The 24,050-nt window shown below is 41.6% G+C and overlaps 1 protein-coding gene across 1 annotated transcript; it reads right to left on the reverse strand.

The window, feature by feature from the left end:
- Positions 1 to 44: 44 nt before the first annotated feature.
- LOC133646603 (transmembrane protein 179) lies at positions 45 to 21,108 on the reverse strand. Its single transcript, XM_062042143.1, has 4 exons — positions 20,764 to 21,108; positions 17,645 to 17,782; positions 628 to 706; positions 45 to 560 (listed from the first exon to the last, which is right to left on the reverse strand). Exons 1-4 carry the CDS (start codon positions 21,063 to 21,065, stop codon positions 384 to 386), a joined length of 696 nt encoding a protein of 231 aa, XP_061898127.1. The 5' UTR covers positions 21,066 to 21,108; the 3' UTR covers positions 45 to 383.
- Positions 21,109 to 24,050: the final 2,942 nt, after the last annotated feature.

The following is a 24,050-nucleotide window of genomic DNA, read 5'->3' on the forward strand; positions in this document are numbered from 1 at the left end:
ATGTAGCTGTATAAGGTATGCTGAAGCATGCAGGATAAAGCAAATTCTTACCTTCAGAATACATTTATTGGTGTATAAAACAAGATGTTGATATGCTCCCTTCATATCTAAAACCAGCATCATATTATCAGGTCGCCATGCATTTGGTGTCATGCATAAGGTTCACAAAGAATGAGCCAATGTGTCCAAGCTGCTAACACTGTGGTGCTTCTCAACAGCTGTGGGTTGTTGGCATTAAAGAACTTTCGTGGGTAAATGAACAATTACAGGAATGGTGTTTTGGAGGAAACGCCAGTTGGTGTTGATTGTCTACAGAAGCAAACGATGTGCTCCCCAAGACGGGTAAGAAGTATATGCGTGTGTATGTGCGCAGCCTTAACGTTCTAGATGAGGCCAGTTTTGAGGTCAGAACCGTGACGGGAGGAAGAGCGACCCAGCAGCAGGTCTTTCTCATGGATCAGACTGTCCAGTAGGTCTTCTTGCCTGTAGTTGTGGTAGACCTTGAGGAAAGCCAGCACAGCGATGCCCAGCCAGGTGAGCCATGCAGCCCACAAGCCAAACTGTAAAAGGAAAACACTTGTAAACGTCTTTGGGATAAAAAGTGGCTCTTTTAGGGTGATGACCCACCTGGGCTATAGCAAACTGGTCATAGAAAGCAGAATTGTCCACGCCCAGCTCTAGATCCGTGTCCTGCAGGTCTTCGCAGCTACATAAGATAATACAGGGATGATAACATTATTTAAGGAGAGTGTCATTAAGTAGAGCACAAATCACCTCATGAAATGTTCCACTTCAGTCCTGTAGGTGGCAATAACCTGCATTACAAAATGGGATGAAGCTTTTTTCATAATGGCTCCCACTACTCAAATAGGTGTTAGTAAGTAAAAAGTAAAGAAGTAGTTCCACTCCACTGCAAAGTACTAGCTTGGTGCCATTTTGTTGACTTACTGTATTTTACAAACTACAAGCTGCTACTTTTTTCCCTGCGGCTAGAGTATAGATTGTTCTTTGCTAACGGCCGCAATGTTTTGTATTTACAACCACAGATAAGGACACTGAAAAGATGTGTTATTGTTTGTGCTATGGCGCCATCTTTTGGACGAGTACGCTCACTGCAGATGAAGCGGCTTGAAAATGTACTTCCTCTTTCGTCCATAGCGTTTCTGCTCGATAGGATTGTTCATTCATCACTCCAAGCAACGTTTGTAAATTTTACAATATAACTAAACAATTCATACTTACTAAACTGTCCCATGTGTGACGTCTGTAAGAGTGTTTTCATGCATATTTGTACATGCTATCGTATTGTAATCAAGCTAGCTTCATTAGCATTAGCGAATATGCTCACACGTATGTGTCTGTGTTAGTATTATTAACTTGTGTGTGTGTCTTACACAGGGTGTGTGTGACGCGTCTAGTGTAGTAGAAGTAGAGAGATGTCTGTAGATGGTGCATGTTGCTTTCTGCTTGCTACTCTCTGCTTACAGCTACCGCCGCCAGCTAGCCCCCCTCGGGGGGTGAAAAGAGGAGCCGAGTGCGTAAGTCTCCTCCTGTTGGTACAAAGCCTCTCCACCACCAAGACTCCTTCAGTGCCTCCTCGTGGCCACACACGGATAAGGGTCTTTGCAGACCCCGAACTAAACTGAAGGGGATCTCGGAGCAGCAGTGGGCCCCAGAGATGTGGCGTATAGGCCCACCATTGTGTGGAACACGCCCTGACGCCCGTCAACCCTGCCCCAACTATGGGTAATAGCCCCATTGCCTTGTGGGTCAGCTTATTTAGGCAAAGGCTAAGGGAGCACACCCTGACAGAAAAGCAATGTGCTGGCGGTGCGCAATAGGCGGGCCTTGAAAGATTAAGGACCCGGCAACCTCCTGCAGTCATGATGGGGGGTTGGTCGTCATGGGCTCACCCACGCCACCGGGTTTACCTCATTGTGGTGAAGATAGTGCTACTGGAGAAAGCGCACCTCCTTTGGCACTTAAATATCTGCTTGCGCAGGTACCCACTTCTGACCATGGTGAACAGTACCTGGACTAACATCTGGTTGAAGTCTGACGGCGATGGGGTTTCTGGCAACGGGAGCAGGTTTGAATGGACTGGAAGCTCTTAGCTAGAACCCTGCACGGCAGCAGCACAGGGTATAGGTCGCTAACAGCTCGGTTGACTGGAAGCTGTTTTCGGCAGACCCCTGTGTGTTTGAGCAGCCTTATTTAGGGACGGCACTGCTCACCTCAATTGAGGACGGGCCTAGAAAAGGTGGCCTAAAAATTGCCCACTCAATCTCGCCTGGATAGGATACCGCACCTATCGGGCCATTCCATACCTGCGGTCGAAATAAATAAAAAAATCATGCAACTTGAAACTGGCAACATGGAATGTAAGGACTCTCCTGGACTCGTACGGCAGATCTGACATACCTCACAGAAGAACTGCCTTGGTTGCTGCAGAGCTGAATCGCTACAACATTGACATTGCAGCCCTGAGTGAGACCAGGATCCTGGATGAAGGCTCTCTAACTGAGGAAGGTATGGGCTACACATTCTTCTGGAAAGGCTACCCCTCAGGAGGACAACATCTGCATGGTGTAGGACTGGCCATCAAAAACACACTGCTGCCAAGACTCACTGAAACACCTGTCGGCATTAGTGAAAGACTAATGACCCTCCGTATCCCCCTGGTCAGGAATCGCTACGCCACACTTCTCAGTGCTTATGCACCGACCCTGCCATCTGAGAGTGAGGTCAAGGATTCCTTCTTCCAGTCACTTGATGAGGCTCTCTGCCGGATCCCCAAGAATGACAAGATTTTCTTGCTTGGGGATTTTAATGCCCGAGTGGGACAGAACAGCAGGATATGGAGTGGAGTACTTGGCAGACATGGAGTTGGTCAGGTTAACTCAAATCGGATGAGACTGCTTACTCTCTGCTCAGAGCATAACCTGACCATAACCAACACCATATTCCAGCAGAAGGCTAAATATAAGACATCATGGATGCACCCCCGTTCTAAACATTGGCACCTGATAGATTATATCATAGTGAGGCGTAGTGACATCAAAGACGTCCTCATCACCCGTGCCATGAGAGGTGCAGAGTGCTGGACAGATCATCATTTGATTATGACCAATGTCCACATGCAAGTGTGCCCTCCCTTGAGACGGCGAGGACCCAAAAGGAAGAAGCTAGACTGCGCCCGCCTGGAAAACCCTGATCCAAGAAATGACTTTCGCCGCTCCCTGGCTGAGAAACTTGGGGCGGTGGAGTCTTCCTTGAACTCTTCTGAGAACTCTATTGACCAGAACCGGAACTCTATCAGCTCGGCTCTCTATGAGGCAGCAGCCCAAACAATTGGCTTCAAGAGCAAGAACCACCAAGACTGGTTTGATGAAAACTCGGACACCATCCATGTCCTGTTGAAGGATATGCACAAAGCACACAGGGCAACCCTAGAGAACCCTTCATCCAGTAGCGCCAGGCAGAAATGGCAGAGAGCTCGAGGAGAAGTGCAAAGGGCTGTTAGGAGGATGCAGAATGAGTGGTGGAGAAAAAAGGCACATGAAATCCAAACCTTTGCCGATAAAAATGACATGCATAACTTTTACAATGCTGTCAAGAAGACCTACGGCCCAACAAACCGCTGCATCACTCCCCTGAAAACAGCAGACGGCCTGTCAACCTTGAAGGACCAACCTAGCATCCTGCTGAGATGGGCGGAACACTTTAGCACCCTGTTGAATCAGGAATCTGATGCAGACCCCACTGTTCTGGATGAACTGCCTACACTTCCCGTCATGCACAATTTGGACGAGCCCCCAACCTTCCTGGAGGTCCGATCAGCTACCCGCTCCCTCAAAAACAACAAATCCCCCGTTAATGACAACATCCCGGCTGAACTACTGAAGCAAGGAGGATACTTCTGCACAAGAACATTGCACCAGTACATCACAAAGATCTGGGCTGAAGAGAACGTCCCACAACAATGGAGAGACGCCAATGTTGTCACTATTTACAAGAACAAGGGTGACAAGGCTGTCTGTGGCAACAGCAGGGGCATTTCACTCCTTGCTGTTGCCGGTAAAGTTCTGGCAAAAGTGATGCTCCAGAGGCTGATTAATAACATCACTGAGTCGATACTGCCTGAATCACAGTGCGGGTTTAGAAAGAATAGGAGCACAGTGGACATGATTTTCACAGCTAGACAGCTGCAGGAAAAATGTAGGGAACAACATCAGGACCTATTCATGGCCTTTGTCGACCTCTCCAAAGCCTTCGACACTGTTCAGAGAGAACTTCTATGGGAAGTCCTCCTCAAGTTTGGCTGTCCCATTAAGTTTGTTAAAATCCTCCGTCAGTTTCATGATGGAATGACTGCTCGAGTGACCATAGGAGGTCAAGAGTCTGCCCCCTTCCCTGTACATACAGGAGTAAGGCAGGGGTGTGTACTAGCACCAGTGCTTTTTAACATCTTCTTGCTATGTGTTACCAAGCTTCTCCACAAAGAGATTGAGGACAGCAGCGGTGTGACAGTGGACTTTCGTCGAGATGCCAACCTCTTTAATATCAGGAGGCTTCAGGCTACCACCAAACTGCAGAGGGAGAGAATTGTTGAGATGCAGTACGCAGATGACTGTGTTCTTGTATCTCACAGCCCACAAGACCTCCAGTCTGTTCTTGCGGCTGCGGTGAGAGCATACAGCAGGATGGGACTGACCGTCAACACCAGCAAGACGGAAGTAGTTAGCCAGTGGAGCTCCAACAACCCATCTACATCACCTGTCTTCACTGTTTCTGGAGAACAAATACCAATCGTTCCATCCTTCAGATACCTGGGAAGCATTCTTTCTGATGACAACACTGTTGATAGCGAGGTCCAGAACAGGATCAAGCAGGCAGCGGCAGCTTTTGGGAGACTCAGGCGTCGGGTCTTCCAAAACAAGAACCTCCATCTCCACACAAAGGTCTCTGTCTATCAAGCTATCTGCCTCACTACCCTCCTCTACAGCTGTGAAGCCTGGGTAACCTACAGCCGCCACATCAAGGCCCTAGAGCAGTTCCACATACGCTGCCTTCAGCGCATCCTGGGGATCACATGGCGTGATCGTGTGCCTCACTCTGAAATACTCTCAAAAACCAACTGCAGGAGTATTGAGGCCATGATCATCCTGCACCAACTACGATGGCTGGGCCACGTAGTAAGGATGCCCTCAGACCGCCTGCCTCGCAAAGTGTTATACGGCCAGCTATACCATGGTCGTCGCTCTGCTGGAGGGCAGAAGAAACGATATAAAGACCAGCTGAAGACTGCACTAAGGAAGTGTAAAATCAGACCTGAGGCCCTGGAGGGTGTGGCTGCTGATCGTAACACCTGGCGTCAGCTGTGCCAGGATGGCACTCGCCTGCTGGAGGAGGATAGGACAGCCAAGAGACAGGAGAGAAGACTCAGGAGGAATACACCTACGGTTGCCGTTTCCACCACCACCACCACATTTACATGCCCTCCCTGCAGTAGGGTTTGTTTATCCAGGATAGGGCTATTCAGCCACCAACGAACTCACCGATAGAAGTGGATGTCGTCATCGGACTCGATGGACAACCATAAGCAAGCAATTATTAACTTACAATGGCATTCTTTTTGTATGGTTTCAGTTTCGTAAATTCACAAAAACGTCACCTTGGAGTTATTGAGTCTGTTTAGTTGGTTGGAGAGCTAACTTCCACAGCTAGTGTGTCCATGACGATGACTTCTGTTTTGTTTGATCCGCCGCTTTACTGCCATGTGACAGACACTGTTTGGAAACAATTAAGGTATCTAAATAAATGTTTACAAACTCTTTCGTACAGGTATATATCTGTGGCTGATATTTGTAAAATATTGATTTCTTCTAAAATATGGTGGTTGTGGCTTAAAGGCCTACTGAAACCCACTACTACCGACCACGCAGTCTGATAGTTTATATATCAATGATGAAATCTTAACATTATAACACATGCCAATACGGCCGGGTTAACTTATAAAGTGACATTTTAAATTTGCCGCTAAACTTCCGGTTCGAAACGCCTCTGAGGATGACGTATGCGCGTGACGTAGACCGGCGAACACGGGTATGCCTTCCACATTGAAGCCAATACGAAAAAGCTCTGTTTTCATTTCATAATTCCACAGTATTCTGGACATCTGTGTTCGTGAATCTGTTTCAATCATGTTCATTGCATTATGGAGAAGGAAGCTGAGCAAGCAAAGAAGAAAGTTGTCGGTGCGAAATGGACGTATTTTTCGAACGTAGTCAGCCACAACAGTACACAGCCGGCGCTTCTTTGTTTACATTCCCGAAAGATGCAGTCAAGATGGAAGAACTCGGATAACAGAGACTCTAACCAGGAGGACTTTTGACTTCGATACACAGACGCCTGTAGAGAACTGGGACAACACAGACTCTTACCAGGATTACTTTGATTTGGATGACAAAGACGCAGACGTGCTACTGTGAGTATGCAGCTTTGGCTTCTAAACATTTGATCGCTTGACCGTATGTGCGCAACTTTTTTTTGCGTATGTACGTAACTTTTTTAAAATATATAAGCTTTATGAACCTTGGGTTAGGTGAACGGTCTTTTGGGCTAAATGATTGTGTGTGTTGATCAGGTGTTTGAATTGTATTGGCGTGTTCTATGGAGCTAGGAGCTAGCATAGGAGCTAGGAGCTAGCATAACACGTACCGTACCGTACGTGCGCGTCACGTACGTAACTTTTTAAAAATATATAAGCTTTATGAACCTTGGGTTAGGTGAACGGTCTTTTGGGCTGAGTGATTGTGTGTGTTGATCAGGTGTTTGAATTGTATTGGCGTGTTCTATGGAGCTAGGAGCTAGCATAGGAGCTAGGAGCTAGCATAACACGTACCGTACCGTACGTGCGCGTCACGTACGTAACTTTTTAAAAATATATAAGCTTTATGAACCTTGGGTTAGGTGAACGGTCTTTTGGGCTGAGTGATTGTGTGTGTTGATCAGGTGTTTGAATTGTATTGGCGTGTTCTATGGAGCTAGGAGCTAGCATAGGAGCTAGGAGCTAGCATAACACGTACCGTACCGTACGTGCGCGTCACGTACGTAACTTTTTAAAAATATATAAGCTTTATGAACCTTGGGTTAGGTGAACGGTCTTTTGGGCTGAGTGATTGTGTGTGTTGATCAGGTGTTTGAATTGTATTGGCGTGTTCTATGGAGCTAGGAGCTAGCAGAAGAGCTAGGAGCTAGCGTAACAAACACGCAGGTGTTTTTATGCAGGATTAATTTGTGGCATATTAAATATAAGCCTGGTTGTGTTGTGGCTAATAGAGTATATATATGTCTTGTGTTTATTTACTGTTGTAGTCATTCCCAGCTGAATATCAGGTCACCCCCGGCTCTCACAGCATCTTCCCTATCTGAATAGCTTCAACTCCCCACTAGTCCTTCACTTGCACTTTACTCATCCACAAATCTTTCATCCTCGCTCAAATTAATGGGGAAATTGTCGCTTTCTCGGTCCGAATCTCTCTCACTTCATGCGGCCATCATTGTAAACAATAGGGAACTTTGCGTATATGTTCAACTGACTACGTCACGCTACTTCCGGTAGGGGCAAGCCTTTTTTTTATCAGATACCAAAAGTTGCAATCTTTATCGTCGTTGTTCTATACTAAATCCTTTCAGCAAAAATATGGCAATATCGCGAAATGATCAAGTATGACACATAGAATAGATCTGCTATCCCCGTTTAAATTAAAAAAAATCATTTCAGTAGGCCTTTAAAGGCGCACTGAAACCCACTACTACCGACCACACAGTCTGATAGTTTATATATCAATGATGAAATCTTAACATTGCAACACATGCCAATACGGCTGGGTTAACTTATAAAGTGCAATTTTAAATTTCCCGCTAAACTTACGGTTGAAAACTCCTTTGGATATGACGTATGCGCGTGACGTAGCCAGTAGAACAGAGGTATGGCTCCCCCATTGAAGCCAATACAAACTAGCTCTGTTTTCATCTCATTATTCCACAGTATTCTGGACATCTGTGTTGGCGAATCTGTTGCAATTTGTTCATTGCATTATGGAGAAAGAAGCTGAGCAAGCAAAGAAGAAAGTTGTCGGTGCGAAGCGAAGTATTTTGCGAGGGAAGTCAGCAACACAACACAGCCGGTGTTTGTTTACATTCCCGAAAGATGCAGTCAAGATCGAAGAACTCGGACAACAGAGACTCTTACCAGGAGGACTTTGACTTCGATACACAGACGCCTGTAGAGAACTGGGACAACACAGACTCTTACCAGGATTACTTTGATTTGGATACACAGACGCAGACGCGGTACCGTGAGTATGCAGCTGCGCTTCCAAACATTTGATCGCTTGCCCGTACGTGCGTGTCACGTACGTAACTTTGGGTAAATATATAAGCTTTATGAACCTTAGGTTAGGTGAACGGTCCTTTGGGCTGAGTGATTGTGTGTGTTGTGCAGGTGTTTGAATTGTATTGGCGGGTTATATGGACGGGAGCTAGTATACTAGCTCCTAGCTATAGCTAGGAGCTAGGAGCTAGCATAACAAACACCTAGGTGTTTTTATGCGGGATTAATTTGTGGCATATTAAATATAAGCCTGGTTGTGTTGTGGCTAATAGAGTATATATATGTCTTGTGTTTATTTACTGTTGTAGTCATTCCCAGCTGAATATCAGGTCCCACCCACGCGCTTCCAAACATTTGATCGCTTGCCCGTACGTGCGTGTCATGTACGTAACTTTGGGTAAATGTCTAAGCTTTATGAACCTTGGGTTAGGTGAACGGTCCTTTGGGCTGGTTGTGTTGTGGATAATAGAGTATATATATGTCTTGTGTTTATTTACTGTTGTATTCATTCCCATTTGAATATCAGGTCCCACCCGCCACTCACAGCATCTTCCCTATCTGAATCGCTTCCACTCCCCACTAGTCCTTCACTTGCACTTTCCTCATCCACAAATCTTTCATCCTCGCTCAAATTAATGGGGAAATTGTCGCTTTCTCGGTCCGAATCTCTCTCACTTCCGCCGCCATCACTGTAAACAATAGGGAACTTTGCGGAAATGTACAACTGACTACGTCACGCTACTTCCGGTAGGGGCAAGGCTTTCTTTTGTTAGATACCAAAAGTTGCGATCTTTATCGTCGTTGTTCTCTACTAAATCCTTTCAGCAAAAATATGGCAATATCGCGAAATGATCAGGTATGACACATAGAATAGATCTGCTATCCCCGTTTGAAAAAAAAAAAATCATTTCAGCAGGCCTTTAAACACTGGTGCGCTCAACAGCCTGGAAAATACAGTAATTTTGGTCATAGTTTCTGTCAACAAACTTTTTGCACGAACAATAAACAAGACGATAACTAATCGGTGCGAATACAGTTTAGTCAATGCACAAAAAAAGACAAAAATATTGAAAGGAATTAAAACCATTCATATGTAATTTTGTTTTATAGATGACATCAGGGACAGGTTGGGAAGATATAGTATCCAATCACAGCTATTTTAGCTGTTTGTGAGTAATGGAGGAGATCCAATCAGAACTATTGTTTTTTGAGGTAGGACTATTGAAGTTTCTACTGCAAAAAACAATATTCTATGTTACAATATTGTAACAAGTTACACATTGAAATATGTCTACGTCTGGAAGAAAGAGAAGAGTACACATATGGACATATATTACATGTGACACTACGGTGAAAAGACGCAATTTAAACAATGTGTATGGATTATCATTTCTAAAAACACATCTAACTTGTTTTTTTTTTTACTTTATTGATATGACAACACAACTAGCTTGAGGTGATATTTTATAGGCTGCAGGGTTCAAAGTGTAGGAAAAAAGGAGCGGCTCATAGTGCGGAATTTACAGTATATCGCAATACACGTTTAACGCCCATCCCTAATTGGTTATAATTCAAGTCCTTAGGTTTTTGTCTTTAAAGCCCTCCTGTGTCCGGGATTAGGTATATCCTGAGGTTGTAAAAAAAGAGAAAAGCGACAAAAAATTTGCGATAATAAAAAGTATCGATCTAACCACTGTAGTATTGACCATATACTGATACTATACTTGGCATCGTTACTTATCAATTGTATTGATCTGCCCACCTTTGATTACATTCAAGAACAATAGCTTAGCGGTTAGCATATCTTATTGTATCCTCCTGCAGTGTAGCATGTTTAACTAGTCCTTATCTTCCAATGATGATACTTGTAAGGATCACAGTTTGTTTGTCGCCATGGAGGTGAGGATTCCTGACATAGAAGTGGCTTTGCACTGTGGCGGGACGTTAGCCGCTAGTGAAGACATTGATGACGCCTTTGTTTGCTTGTTGCTGTCAAATGTGCGAGACACAGCTAGAATGTGTCATCAACATGCATTATCACGATATAACCAGAGCAGGGCCGGCCCGTGGCATAGGCCGTATAGGCAAATGCTAAGGGCGCCGTCCATCAGGGGGCGCCACGCCAGTGCCACAAATGTTGGAGAAAAAAAAAAAAAAAGTTGGTACTATTATTTCTAAATACAAAAAATAATCCCACGCTAATTAAAATGCAAAGTAAAGCCTATTTGATAGAAATATTATTTGTTACAACATTACGCCCCCCCCCCCCCCCGCACGGTGCGCCCCCTCCCTTCCCGTATCATGACTCTTTTTGGACGTCACCACATAAAAAAGTCAACACAACATGTCAAAACGGCCAAAACTGTCAGGTGTCCAGGGAAGAAAAAACAGAAAAGAAGAGGAGGGGAAACGAGAAAAAGACAGAGGTAGCAGGTAGGTAACGTTAGCCTACATGAATTTATTTGTCTGTTACAGAATGTGATAGTAACCTGGCTTTTAGCATTAAGCTAATGTTACATGATTCGGCAATTGCTAATCAATAAATAGCTAGTTCTGTTTTAACGTCGGGTTAATATTGTGGAGGGGGCTAAATTGTTATGGAAAATAATAATGTAACGTTAGGTAATTACAGTACTCCCACCTTACATTCCTCAGGGACATTTGTATTAGATCTTTTAAGCAGGTGTTTTTTGTTTACATTGTTATTGCCTTCTGGTTAGCTAATGTTTGCCCTGCAGGTAATAGTCACTTTTCCACCCATTTATATATTAGGTATAGTTGTAAGCCTAGTTGTTAAAGTGCACATCATTAATGTTAATTAAGCAATATCACATGAGAGGGAATGCTGTTTTTTTAATTTGAGCACTGCTGTGATTCGGTAAAAGATAATCATAACATAACATTCTCATATAATATGTTAATTTGCTTTCTTTAAAGGCCTACTGAAACCCACTACTACCGACCACACAGTCTGATAGTTTATATATCAATGATGAAATCTTAACATTGCAACACATGCCAATACGGCCGGTTTAACTTATAAAGTGACATTTAAAATTTCCCGGGAAATATCCGGCTGAAACGTCGCGGTATGATGACGTATGCGCATGACGTAGTCAGTTTAACGGAAGTTATGGTACCCCGTAGAATCCTATACAAAAAGCTCTGTTTTCATTTCATAATTCCACAGTATTCTGGACATCTTTTGCAATTTGTTTAATGAACAATGAAGGCTGCAAAGAAGACAGTTGTAGGTGGGATTGGTGTATTAGCAGCGGACTACAGCAACACAACCAGGAGGACTTTGTTGGAGAGCAGACGCGCTAGCCGGCGACCTCACCTTGACTTCCTACGTCTCCGGGCCGCCAAATGCATCGGGTGAAGTCCTTCGTCCTTCCGCCGATCGCTGGAACGCAGGTGAGCACGGGTGTTGATGAGCAGATGAAGGCTGGCTGGCGTAGGTGGAGAGCTAATGTTTTTAGCATAGCTCTGTGAGGTCCCGTTGCTAAGTTGCTATGTTAGCTTCAATGGCGTCGTTGGCACAGCATTGTTAACATTCGCCAGCCTGGAAAGCATTAACCGTGTATTTACATGTCCACGGTTTAATAGTATTGTTGATTTTCTATCTATCCTTCCAGTCAGGGGTTTATTTTTTTTGTTTCTATATGCAGTTAAAGCACGATGCTATCACGTTAGCTCGTAGCTAAAGCGTTTCGCCGATGTATTGTCGTGGAGATAAAAGGCACTGAATGTCCATTTCGCGTTCTCGACTCTCATTTTCAAGAGGATATAGTATCCGAGGTGGTTTAAAATTCAAATCCGTGATCCACAATAGAAAAAGGAGAGAGTGTGGAATCCAATGAGCCAGCTTGTACCTAAGTTACGGTCAGAGCGAAAAAAAATATGTATTTCACTGCATTCTAGTCCGTCACTCAAACGTTCCTCGTCCACGAATCTTTCATCCTCGCTCAAATTAATGGGGTAAGGGTCCAAATCGCTCTAGCTGCGTTGAAAACAATAGGAAAATATGAGGGAGTGAACAACTGACAACGTCACGCTACTTCCGGTAGGGGCAAGGTTTTTTTTTATCAGAGACCAAAAGTTGCGAACTTTATCGTCGTTGTTCTATACTAAATCCTTTCAGCAAAAATATGGCAATATCGCAAAATGATCAAGTATGACACATAGAATGGATCTGCTATTCCCGTTTAAATAAAAAAAATTCATTTCAGTAGGCCTTTAAGTAAAAAAAAAGGTCAAAGACAAAGCTATTCAGTTTCTTGTGAGTATATACACTTCACTGCCGATGTGGGGGGGTGCCACATAAAATCTTGCCTAGGGCGCCAGATTGGTTAGGGCCAGGCCTGAACCAGAGATCCCAGTGAGGCAATGTTCCCTCTAATTTTTCATGTGTGTGAGCAAACGCACAAACTCCCTGAGCATTCAGTGGAGCACATGTGAGCAACATCAGACGTGCACACTGTGGCCACACCAGCGTCACACCTGTCCCAAACCTGATATCATAACAATTTAAATGTTTTATTAAAATAATTTTCTGATATAAGTGATTTTGCCCCCTTACAATGACAATAACAAAAAAACATGTTTTTCATGACCTATGTGCTAGTATTGTATGCCTGGCTGTGGGTCCTGCCTTTAAAAGAAATGTTACCCCTTTCAGAGATTACATTTAGTTCTTGTAACTTTCTGTCTGTAAAATACATCTTTTTATTAGCATTTATGAAATCTAGTGACAATATTTCATGAATAATATCCTTAGATTAACATTCTTAATAAATGGCAGTAAAATAAGCACACATCTGATTGTGGAGTCAGTATTACAACCTGGCATTTACACATTGTGTGGCGTTGTGGTTGTCCGACTTTTTTTGTGGCCATAAACGCAACACTGGCTAAGTGCCATGAGTGCCTGTATTGGTGCAGGTGAGACAGAGCGAGCGGCTTCTGTTGAACGACGGATGACAACGTTGGTTTAAGCCTGGTTTGTATGGCAGAAAATTGCTAGTTTTTATAGATACAAGTTTTTTTTACTCATGTTTTTGGTTTGGTTACAAACAGTTTTGCTCAATAAAGTGATTGATGGAATTCCTGTCCGTAAAGTGTCTCGACAGACGATAATTGAACTATGTTGACAAAGATTGTTTTATTCATTGGGGCCACTCTTGTTGTCACCTGTCACTCACAGAGTTGCATTGCGAAATCATACAGAATAAATTGTAATATGCTTATTTTGTTTAAAGTTCAGATGGGATTTTTGATTTCCTGCGCGGCATTAATTTGCAGTGTGCTGAGGACGCGTGAGCGGTGCGCAATTGCGCAGGCGCGCAGCTTAGAGGGAACGTTGCAGTGAGGTAAAGAAAATGGAGGAATTGAGGTTGATTGGCAACACTAATTGGTCCCTAGTGTGTGAATGTTGTCTGTCCATCTGTGTTGGCCCTGCAATGAGGTGGCGACTTGTCCAGGGTGTACCCCGCCTTCCGCCCAATGCAACCCCGAGAGGGAAAAGCGGTAGAAAATTAATGGATGGATGGAAAATGATTAGCTCTGGGTCAAGGGGGCCCTTTTGGGGGTAGGGCATTAAAGAGATTTTATCATTTTTAAGATGTTTTGGAAGACATTTCCTACATAACAATTCTGTAAAAAAACAGTTTAAAGAGAATCGTCCTAGGGCTAGTGTTTTCATGTATGAAAACATCAATGTGAAGTTCCAAAAAAATATAAGAATAATGACATAATTATGATAACAAATATTGTAATTGTAAAAACGTATTTTGTTGAACTGGTGAGTCACGTAAAGTCATTCATTGCATACATGGCATCTACTACAGGTTTGTGTTTGTTCAATTATAACATGAAGTTTTTATTGCATTAATGTTAATAAATTAATGATCATACTTTATAGTGATTGTTAGGCAATGTTGGCCATGTAGCACTAAATCTACTTCAAGTTAGTGGGTTTAATATTTTAAATCATGATTAAAATCATGAAACATAATGTTCACTTGTCAACAGCAATTTGCCCTATAATTACTTACTGAGAGAAAAAACTTATGAGAATGACTCCTCAGTTTGTAGTTTTCTTTTCTCAATATTTTCTTCTCTGCATGTTTGATTCTCACACAATGATGTTTCAATGACAACCAAACCAAGCTTTGCCACCATAGTTGATCACTTTCCCATCGCGAAGACCCCAAAGTGCTTTCCCCAGATCTTTGTGCTTGAAAATGAATTCCGTAAAGCGGGCATACGTCGAATTATTTTTCTAACCACGACCAATTCCAATAATTAATTATCCCCGCATCCAAACCGAGACACAGTTCCACGACATGTTGAAAAAGTCGTAAACTCGCCTGAATATGAATAATTTATGGGGCGGTATGGCGTAGTGGGTAGAGCAACCGTGCCAGAAACCTGAGGGTTGCAGGTTCGCTCCCCGCCTCTTACCATCCAAAATCGCTGCCGTTGTGTCCTTGGGCAGGACACTTCACCCTTGCCCCCGGTGCCGCTCACACCGGAGAATGAATGATGAATGAATGAGTTGTAAATATGAATGATGGGTTCTCACTTCTCTGTGAAGCGCTTTGAGTGTCTAGAAAAGCGCTATATAAATCGAATCCATTAATCCATTAATTAACGGGCAATTACGAAACATGTATGTGTTATTTCAAAATAAAATCACTACACAATATTAACCAACCATACACTATGATATTAACACATTAAAACAGTCCTTCTCAAATAGTAAGGCGGGCCCCCTTGGGTGGCGTGGTGCAATGCCAGGGGAGGCGCATGTGACCTTTTTATGCCGTACTAGTATATGACGAAGCGCATGTAGCACTTGGCTTCACTGTCACCACGGTGGGAGACGAGGAAATACCTGTGTGTTGTAGTGTTGTAACAATATGAATATTTTGGTACCGGTACCGGTACTAAAAGTATTTCGATACTTTTCGGTACTTTTCTGTACTTTTCTAAATAAAGGGAACCGCAAAAAAATTGCATTATTGGCTTTATTTTAACAAAAAATATTAAGGGTACATTAAACATATGTTTCTTATTGCAGTTAAGTCCTTAAATAAAATAGTGAACAAACTAGACAACTTGTCTTTTAGTAGTAAGTAAACAAACAAAGGCTCCTAATTAGTCTGCTGACGTATGCAGTAACATATTGTGTCATTTATCATTCTATTGTTTTCTCAACATTATTAAGGACAAGTGGTAGAAATGTAATTATTAATCTACTTGTTCATTTACTGTTAATATCTGCTTACTTTCTCTTTTAACATGTTCTGTCTTCACTTCTGTTAAAATGTAATAATCACTTATTCTTCTGTTGTTTGATACTTTACATTAGTCAAGGGTTGGAATTGGGGGTTAAATCACCAAAAATGATTCCCGGGCGCGGCACCGCTGCTGCCCACTGCTCCCCTCACCTCCCAGGGGGTGAACAAGGGAATGGGTCAAATGCAGAGGACATAATGTTCGTAATGTTCCAAGAATGGCGGCTCAGACAAATTCCGAGTTTGTCTTCACTTATTTAACAAAAGCCACACTCTCATATAGGCCTAGAGGGGGCGTCACAGAAAATGGTCTAAGGTAAAAGATAAAATCTTAGCTTTTTCCGCAAAAAAAAAATATTTATGATTTTTTGTCCCTACCTTCTTAATAAACCAATTAATACAAATGACAGCAATATTTGAAGCAAGTTTTGCTTCTATTTAATCAAAAACTTGTTGTTTGAAATGACACTGCATCTTACTCTCAGCAAAATTACAATTTGCATAATGTTGTCCTTTTTAGATCAAATATAAATTGTACTTTTTATGCAATACTTTTTAAATAACTAAATTGTGAGCTTCCTCTGTGAGGTGATACTTCTGTCTTGAATAAAATACTTCTGTAATCAAAAATGTAGTATTGTACATTGCTTGCAAATAAACTCCAATAAATCAATAGATACCAATAATCAATAAATAGTAAAAAAAAAAAAATTGGGTTGGATTAATAAAGCGTTTGTCTTGAATAAATTAATTCATGTAGTATTATATATTGTATGCAAGTAAATAAGCAAGTAAAACATTAACATGACTATAGTTGTACCATGAGTATCCTTGGCTCCTTGTTAGTGTGTACTGATATTAAAGACAATGTACACTTCATTACACATGTAATATATCACTATATTGATGATTAAATGTGTTATAATTCTACGAGAGTTGTGCAGCAGCACACGCGTGTACGAGCTGTTCGGTTTGGATGTGCTTTAATGTTCGCTCTGTGCTTTGTTCTCCTTTCTCATCATACATAATACCCTGTGTAAATGATTCCTCCACAGTAAGCTGCTTGTAAGCGGGTCTTGTTCGCCTCGTAAAGAGTTGCATTTGATTTTCCCCACTCGGCTCGAAGAAACTTTGCAGCGTGCAGTCATTTGTTCCACACCTGTTGCCGTAATTCTAAAGCACTGTCAACACTTTTTTTTTCTTTGGAACAAAGGTCTCGTTCTTGTTAGCATTAGTCATGTTTTGCTAGGCTTGTGGATCTCGGCTAAGGAAGTAAGGGGGCGAACTAGGACTACAGAAGTTCATGGGACCAAAAACTATGCCGGAGGAAGAGGATAAAAATGTTTTTTAAATTGCCTGCAAAAAAACCTCAAATGTATTGATAAAATCGATATTTCGCCCAGGCCTATTCTCATACAACAAACTCAATGTAGGTCTCTCTCCTTTCTCGGCATCACTCGCATTAACTCTCATCCACAGCAACACGTCACTTCCCCATCCTTGCCCCAGAAGTCCCGCCCCCCAGTCAAAGCCATTGGCTAGAACCCCGTAGCCAGCCGCTACACCATGAAAGCAACCTGATTTGACCAATACGCATTGTTTTAGCCGTTTTATGCGGACATCCACTTTGTATAGAAAAATAGCAGCATTCTGATAAATAGAGGGCATAACCATATTATTAAAAAGCCCTTTCGTCAGCCAGATTTATATCATTTATATCGTATACTATCTATATTGTGCAACTCTACAGTATAGCAGCATGTGTTTTGTTTTTTCTAGCTGTGTATCTACTTGAGTTGTAGGTCTGCACCAGCACTTCATCTAAGTTTTACGTAAATCTACGTGGTTTATAGTTCCCGTTATCTCAACAACAGACCATTTGATTTGTGTTGAATTTTTTTGCACTTGGGAATTAAAAAGAAGTTGTGCGTCATCTTCTCATCACCTGCTGGGCATGGTCCCTCCCTCGGTGACGGAGTCGCACCACAGGTTGAAACCCACACTGACCATGGTGCTGGACAAGAAGACGGTGAAGACCACCAGGGAGCTGATCAGCAGGTTGAGAAAGGCGTTGAAGATTGAGCTGCGGAACATTGGAACAAATTATTCATTATCTAGCCCAAATAAAATATTTATAATATTGCTTTAAAAAAAAGCAATGATGTGCAAATTGTCCTGAAAATCATCACACTTACTGCACCTACAAATGTGTTAGCCTGATGTCATCCTGATATTCTCACAAACAGAAATTTGCTGTTATATATTGCTTAGCATTTCAATTTGGCCAGTCAATTATCATAAACCAGTGGTTCTCAAACGGTGGTAGGGTAGGTGTACCACGAGTCAGAGTCGTGTTTAAAGGGAGTTAGGACAACTTCTTTTCAAACCATCTCTTAAATGATTGGTCAAAAGGCACTCATAAGACTGCAGGGCGCCATGTTAGCTTCAAACTTTGAACTGGCCACAACTGGAGTTTTGCGTACACTGCACTTCCTCATTAGACATCCGCTCGTACAGGGACCGAATGGCCCGTAGCAACGGACCCTGGACCCCATACTCCAGGAGCAACCCCACAACACACCGCGAGGGACACGATCGAAGGCCTTTTCCAAATCCACAAAACACACGTGGACTGCTTGAGGAAACTCCCATGCCCCCTCCAGTACCATAACGAGGGTATAAATCTGATCCTGTGTTCCACGACCTGGACAAAAAACACATTGTTCCTCCTGAATCCGAGGCTCGACTAACGGCCGGACTCTCAACTCCAGCACCCTGGAATAGACTTTCCCCGGGAGGCAGAGAAGTGTGATCCCTCTATAATTGGAACACACCCTCCGGTCCCCCTTCTTGAAGAGGGGGACCATCAAACATGGTCTGCCATTCCAAAAGGTACTGCCCCAGACTTCCACGCTATGTTGAAGAGACGTGTCAGCCAGGACAGTCCCACAACATCCAGAGCCTTGAGATATCCGGGGCGAATCTCGTCCTCTCCTAGGGTCTTGCCACTGGGCAGTATTTTAATTACCTCAGCAACCTCGGCTGTAGTGATGGATATGTCCACGTTTGTGACCTCGGACTCAGCCTACTCTACGGAGGGTCTGTCTGTAGGTTTAAGGAGATCCTCAAAGTATTCCTTCCACCGCCCAACTATATCCCCAGTAGTGGTCAGTATACAGTCGTGGTCAAAAGTTTACAAACACTTGTGAAGGACATAATGTCATGGCTGTCTTGAGTTTCCAATAATTTCTACAACTTTAATTTTTTAGTTTCATCTGACGACAGAACTTTCCTCCAGAAGGTCTAATCTTTGTCCATGTGGTATCAGATGAAACAAAAATTGAGCTGTTTGTCAGAAAAACCAACACATTTAGCTGAACTGCACCAATTTTGTCAAGAGGAGTGGTCAAAATGTCAACCAGAAGCTTGTGGATGGCTACCAAACGTGCCTTATTGCAGTGAAACTTGCCAAGGGACATGTAACCAAATATTAACATTGCTGTATGTATACTTTCGACCCAGCAGATTTGGTCACATTTTCAGTAGACCCATAATAAATTCATAAAAGAACCAAACTTCATGAATGTTTTTTTGTGACAAACAAGTATGTGCTCCAATCACTCTATCACAAACAAATAAGAGTTGTAGAAATATTGGAAACTCAAGACAGCCATGACAATATGTTCTTTACAAGTGTATGTAAACTTTTGACCAAGACTGTGTGTGTGTGTGTGTATATATATATATATATATATATATATATATATATATATATATATATATATATATATATATATATATATATATATATATATATATATATATATATATATATATATATATATATATATATATATATATATACTACCGTTCAAAAGTTTGGGGTCACCCAAACAATTTTGTGGAATAGCCTTCATTTCTAAGAACAAGAATAGACTGTCGAGTTTCAGATGAAAGTTCTCTTTTTCTGGCCATTTTGAGCGTTTAATTGACCCCACAAATGTGATGCTCCAGAAACTTAATCTGCTCAAAGGAAGGTCAGTTTTGTAGCTTCTGTAACGAGCTAAACTGTTTTCAGATGTGTGAACATGATTGCACAAGGGTTTTCTAATCATCAATTAGCCTTCTGAGCCAATGAGCAAACACATTGTACCATTAGAACACTGGAGTGATAGTTGCTGGAAATGGGCCTCTATACACCTATGTAGATATTGCACCAAAAACCAGACATTTGCAGCTAGAATAGTCATTTACCACATTAGCAATGTATAGAGTGTATTTCTTTAAAGTTAAGACTAGTTTAAAGTTATCTTCATTGAAAAGTACAGTGCTTTTCCTTCAAAAATAAGGACATTTCAATGTGACCCCAAACTTTTGAACGGTAGTATATATATATATATATATATATATATATATATATATATATATATATATATATATATATATATATATATATATATATATATATATATATATATGTTAATGAGCTGGAATATGTTTAAAACTAGAATTAGACATATTATTATGATTCATTTTTGTCAGAAAAAAACATCAGAACATGCTTCCAGGTACGGCTGCACACGTCCATGGTAGCAAACATGGTGCCTGTTGCTTAGTTGGCCATTATCGCTTTTAACACAGCTTTACCACTATTGGTACGTGGACTCTATCTTGTGGTACGCCAAAGAATCACTAAATCAAGAGTTTTATTTTCCTATATTCAAAGGCAATGTTACTGTTCAAACTGTGTGTCGTGTTACAGTGGCCACAATTTGTATATTTGTTACATAAAACCTCTGCATTGTTTTTAATGAATAGTTAGGCCTACTACGCTACTCTATTTTAATGTTGGTCATTATGGCGGCAATTGGAGAGCAAAGTCTCTTCTGAGGTGAAAAAAGTTTGTGAACCACTGTCATAGACGTTTAAATAGACTGAACATAGGCTGCAGGCCTATCACAAAACGCAGTTATGGCAGCTCAGCTAGTCTCTCCTCCATCTTTACAGCATCCTGCCATTCTTGTTCAGAGCAGCATGCAGTCATGGCGTCTTAAAATGACTCACTCGTCGTGTCCTTTGCACAGGAGAAAGAGCAGCCTCCAGGCCTGCACTGCCGACAAGATGAGGGAGGCTATGCCGACAAAAGTGATGAAGCTGCAGGACGACTGCGGTCCCCACTCCTCCACGATGAACCTTTGCTTCGACACGGTGATGTTCTCATTCTGCCACATCCCGCGCGTAAAAAGCAGACATTTCCCCCCGAAATCCTCCGTGTTTTCGGACAGAGGCACCACGGCGATGAAACCGAACACAAAGGCGAAAAAATAAAGTATGCATTGTGCGAAAATTAAATTATCGAGGGCCATTTTTTTTGCCCGGCTTCTTCCTCCGTGAAGGGACCTGGAGAGGTTGCGCATGCGCAATACATAGGCAGACGCAGCATCCGACCACGCACTGACGAGCAGACAGAAGAGGATTCATCTTATTTACATCATCCAAAAGCTACTTCTTTTTTGAAATGTACAAACTAGTTATAGGCTCCTGCTAAACCCCCACCCATCAAACCTAAAATAGCCTTTAATTAAGTTACGTTTTTCATGGCTTCAGGGATATTCCCTTATACCCATATTGCTGTAAAATGTAATTTCTGCTCAATTAAAACCTCACCTTAAGTCGTAGTAGAAAAGTGAAATTATATTAAGCAACGTGCCTGTTACACTACATTGTTTTAAATGTATTGTAGTTAGTTTCTTGACTAAAATATGCATTCCTATCACATTTTCCATGTATATGTATTTCAAATAAGCATTTGGATGGAGGCATGGGCTAATTAATGCCTAAGTAACATATAGAACCATGATGAGTTCAAAGAAGGGCGGAATTGACGCTATTATTCAAAATATGTGTATGTGATCATATAACAAAAGCACATCAACATGTTTATAGGGCATGTGACTAAATGGATTTGAATCGATCTGATCCTTGATTGACAATTCGATTCAACACGATTCTTCATTCAAACTAATTCTCACAATATATTACTTGGAAACACTTTTCAAAACAGGTTTCACACTCCTCTTGCCTGCTGATTATGTATGAGGTATACATGCAACAAGTAAGTGCAAAGATGGCCTAAAAACATCCTTATAAAAATATTTTCTTGAAAATGTTGTACTGATTTGGAATCAAAATACAAAGGAATCTTGATTCGGATGTGATTAAAATATTCCTAATTCCAATTGATTTCACACAACTATTTTTGTAGTTAAACACGACATTATGTACACTACTGTTCAAAAGTTTGGGGTCACATTGAAATGTCCTTATTTTTGAAGGAAAAGCACTGTACTTTTCAATGAAGATAACTTTAAACTAGTCTTAACTTTAAAGAAATACACTCTATACATTGCTAATGTAGTAAATGACTATTCTAGCTGCAAATGTCTGGTTTTTGGTGCAATATCTACATAGGTGTATAGAGGCCCATTTCCAGCAACTATCACTCCAGTGTTCTAATGGTACAATGTGTTTGCTTATTGGCTCAGAAGGCTAATTGATGATTAGAAAACCCTTGTGCAATCATGTTCACACATCTGAAAACAGTTTAGCTCGTTACAGAAGCTACAAAACTGACCTTCCTTTGAGCAGATTGAGTTTCTGGAGCATCACATTTGTGGGGTCAATTGAACGCTCAAAATGGCCAGAAAAAGAGAACTGTCATCTGAAACTCGACAGTCTATTCTTGTTCTTAGAATGAAGGCTATTCCACAAAATTGTTTGGGTGACCCCAAACTTTTGAACGGTAGTGTATGTATGTATGAATGTATGCAGTAGGAATGTAACGATTAATCAATACGTACATTTATATTCTTAAGATTCAACTACTTTGATCTGTACTTGGCATGTTGGCCTTCCAGAAGATAGGTATCGATCCAACATATTTTTAAAAGGCTATATACTGATTGTATCGATACTAGTTTATTATTCTTCTTCGGTCAATGGTCAACAAATAAACAAACAGTTGTACATTCATAGATTGAAAAACAAAATGTTGCAGACCGAAAGGGTTTAGGCTGAAGTTGAACACTTATTGCGCCTAACCCTAGAAACAATGTCAAGTACAAGATGAACTTCCGAAAATTATGAAATGTCCTTTGTACAACATATTATAAATACAAATTATACACAACATAAACACAGTTAAATTATATACACAGTAAAGGCATGTGAAATATCCTTGTACACATGTTAAACCTTTGCACCAATTATATACTATATACAAATAAGTATACTTCCATTATTATTTATATCTCACATTTAGTTTTTAATTAACATTGATCATAGTATTAACTACAGTGTTGATTCAAGAGTGATATATTTTTTCAAGACATTGATCTTAAAGTGTTTTTTAAATGTGTGAATGGAACTGGAACATTTACTTTTTAAAGGCCTACTGAAACCCACTACTACCGACCACACAGTCTGATAGTTTATATATCAATGATGCAATCTTAACATTGCAACACATGCCAATACGGCCGGGTTAACTTATAAAGTGCAATTTTAAATTTACCGCTAAACTTCCGGTTGAAAATTCCTTTGGAGGATGACGTATGTGTGTGACATAGCCAGTTTAACAGAGGTATGGCTTCCCCATTGAAGCCAATACGAAATAGCTCTGTTTTCATCTCATTATTCCACAGTATTCTGGACATCTGTGTTGGTGAATCTGTTGCAATTTGTTTAATGAACAATGAAGACTGCAAAGAAGAAAGTTGTAGGTGGGATCGGTGTATTTGCGGCGGACTACAGCAACACAACCAGGAGGACTTTGAGATGGATAGCAGATGCGCTAGCCGGCGACCTCACCTTGACTTCCTCCGTCTCCGGGCCGCCGACCGCATCTGTGATCGGGTGAAGTCCTTCGTCGCGCCGTCGATCGCTGGAACGCAGGTGAGCATGGGTGTTGATGAGCAGATGAGGGCTGGCTGGCGTAGGTGGATAGGTAATGTTTTTAGCATAGCTCTGTGAGGTCCCGTTGCTAAGTTAGCTTCAATGGCGTCGTTAGCAACAGCATTGTTAAGCTTCGCCAAGCTGGAAAGCGTTAACCGTGTATTTACAGCTCCATGGTTTAATAGTATTGTTGATTTTCTGTCTATCCTTTCAGTCAGGGGTTTATTTCTTTTGTTTCTATCTGCAGTTAAGCCCTATGCTATCACGTAGCTAAAGTGCTTCGCCGATGTATTGCAGTGGAGATAAAAGTCACTGTGAATGTCCATTTCGCGTTCTCGACTCTCATTTTCAAGAGGATATAGTATCCGAGGTGGTTTGAAATACAAATCCGTGATCCA

This window comes from Entelurus aequoreus, linkage group LG03 (assembly GCF_033978785.1).
Source record: "Entelurus aequoreus isolate RoL-2023_Sb linkage group LG03, RoL_Eaeq_v1.1, whole genome shotgun sequence".
Lineage (NCBI taxonomy): Eukaryota > Metazoa > Chordata > Actinopteri > Syngnathiformes > Syngnathidae > Entelurus > Entelurus aequoreus.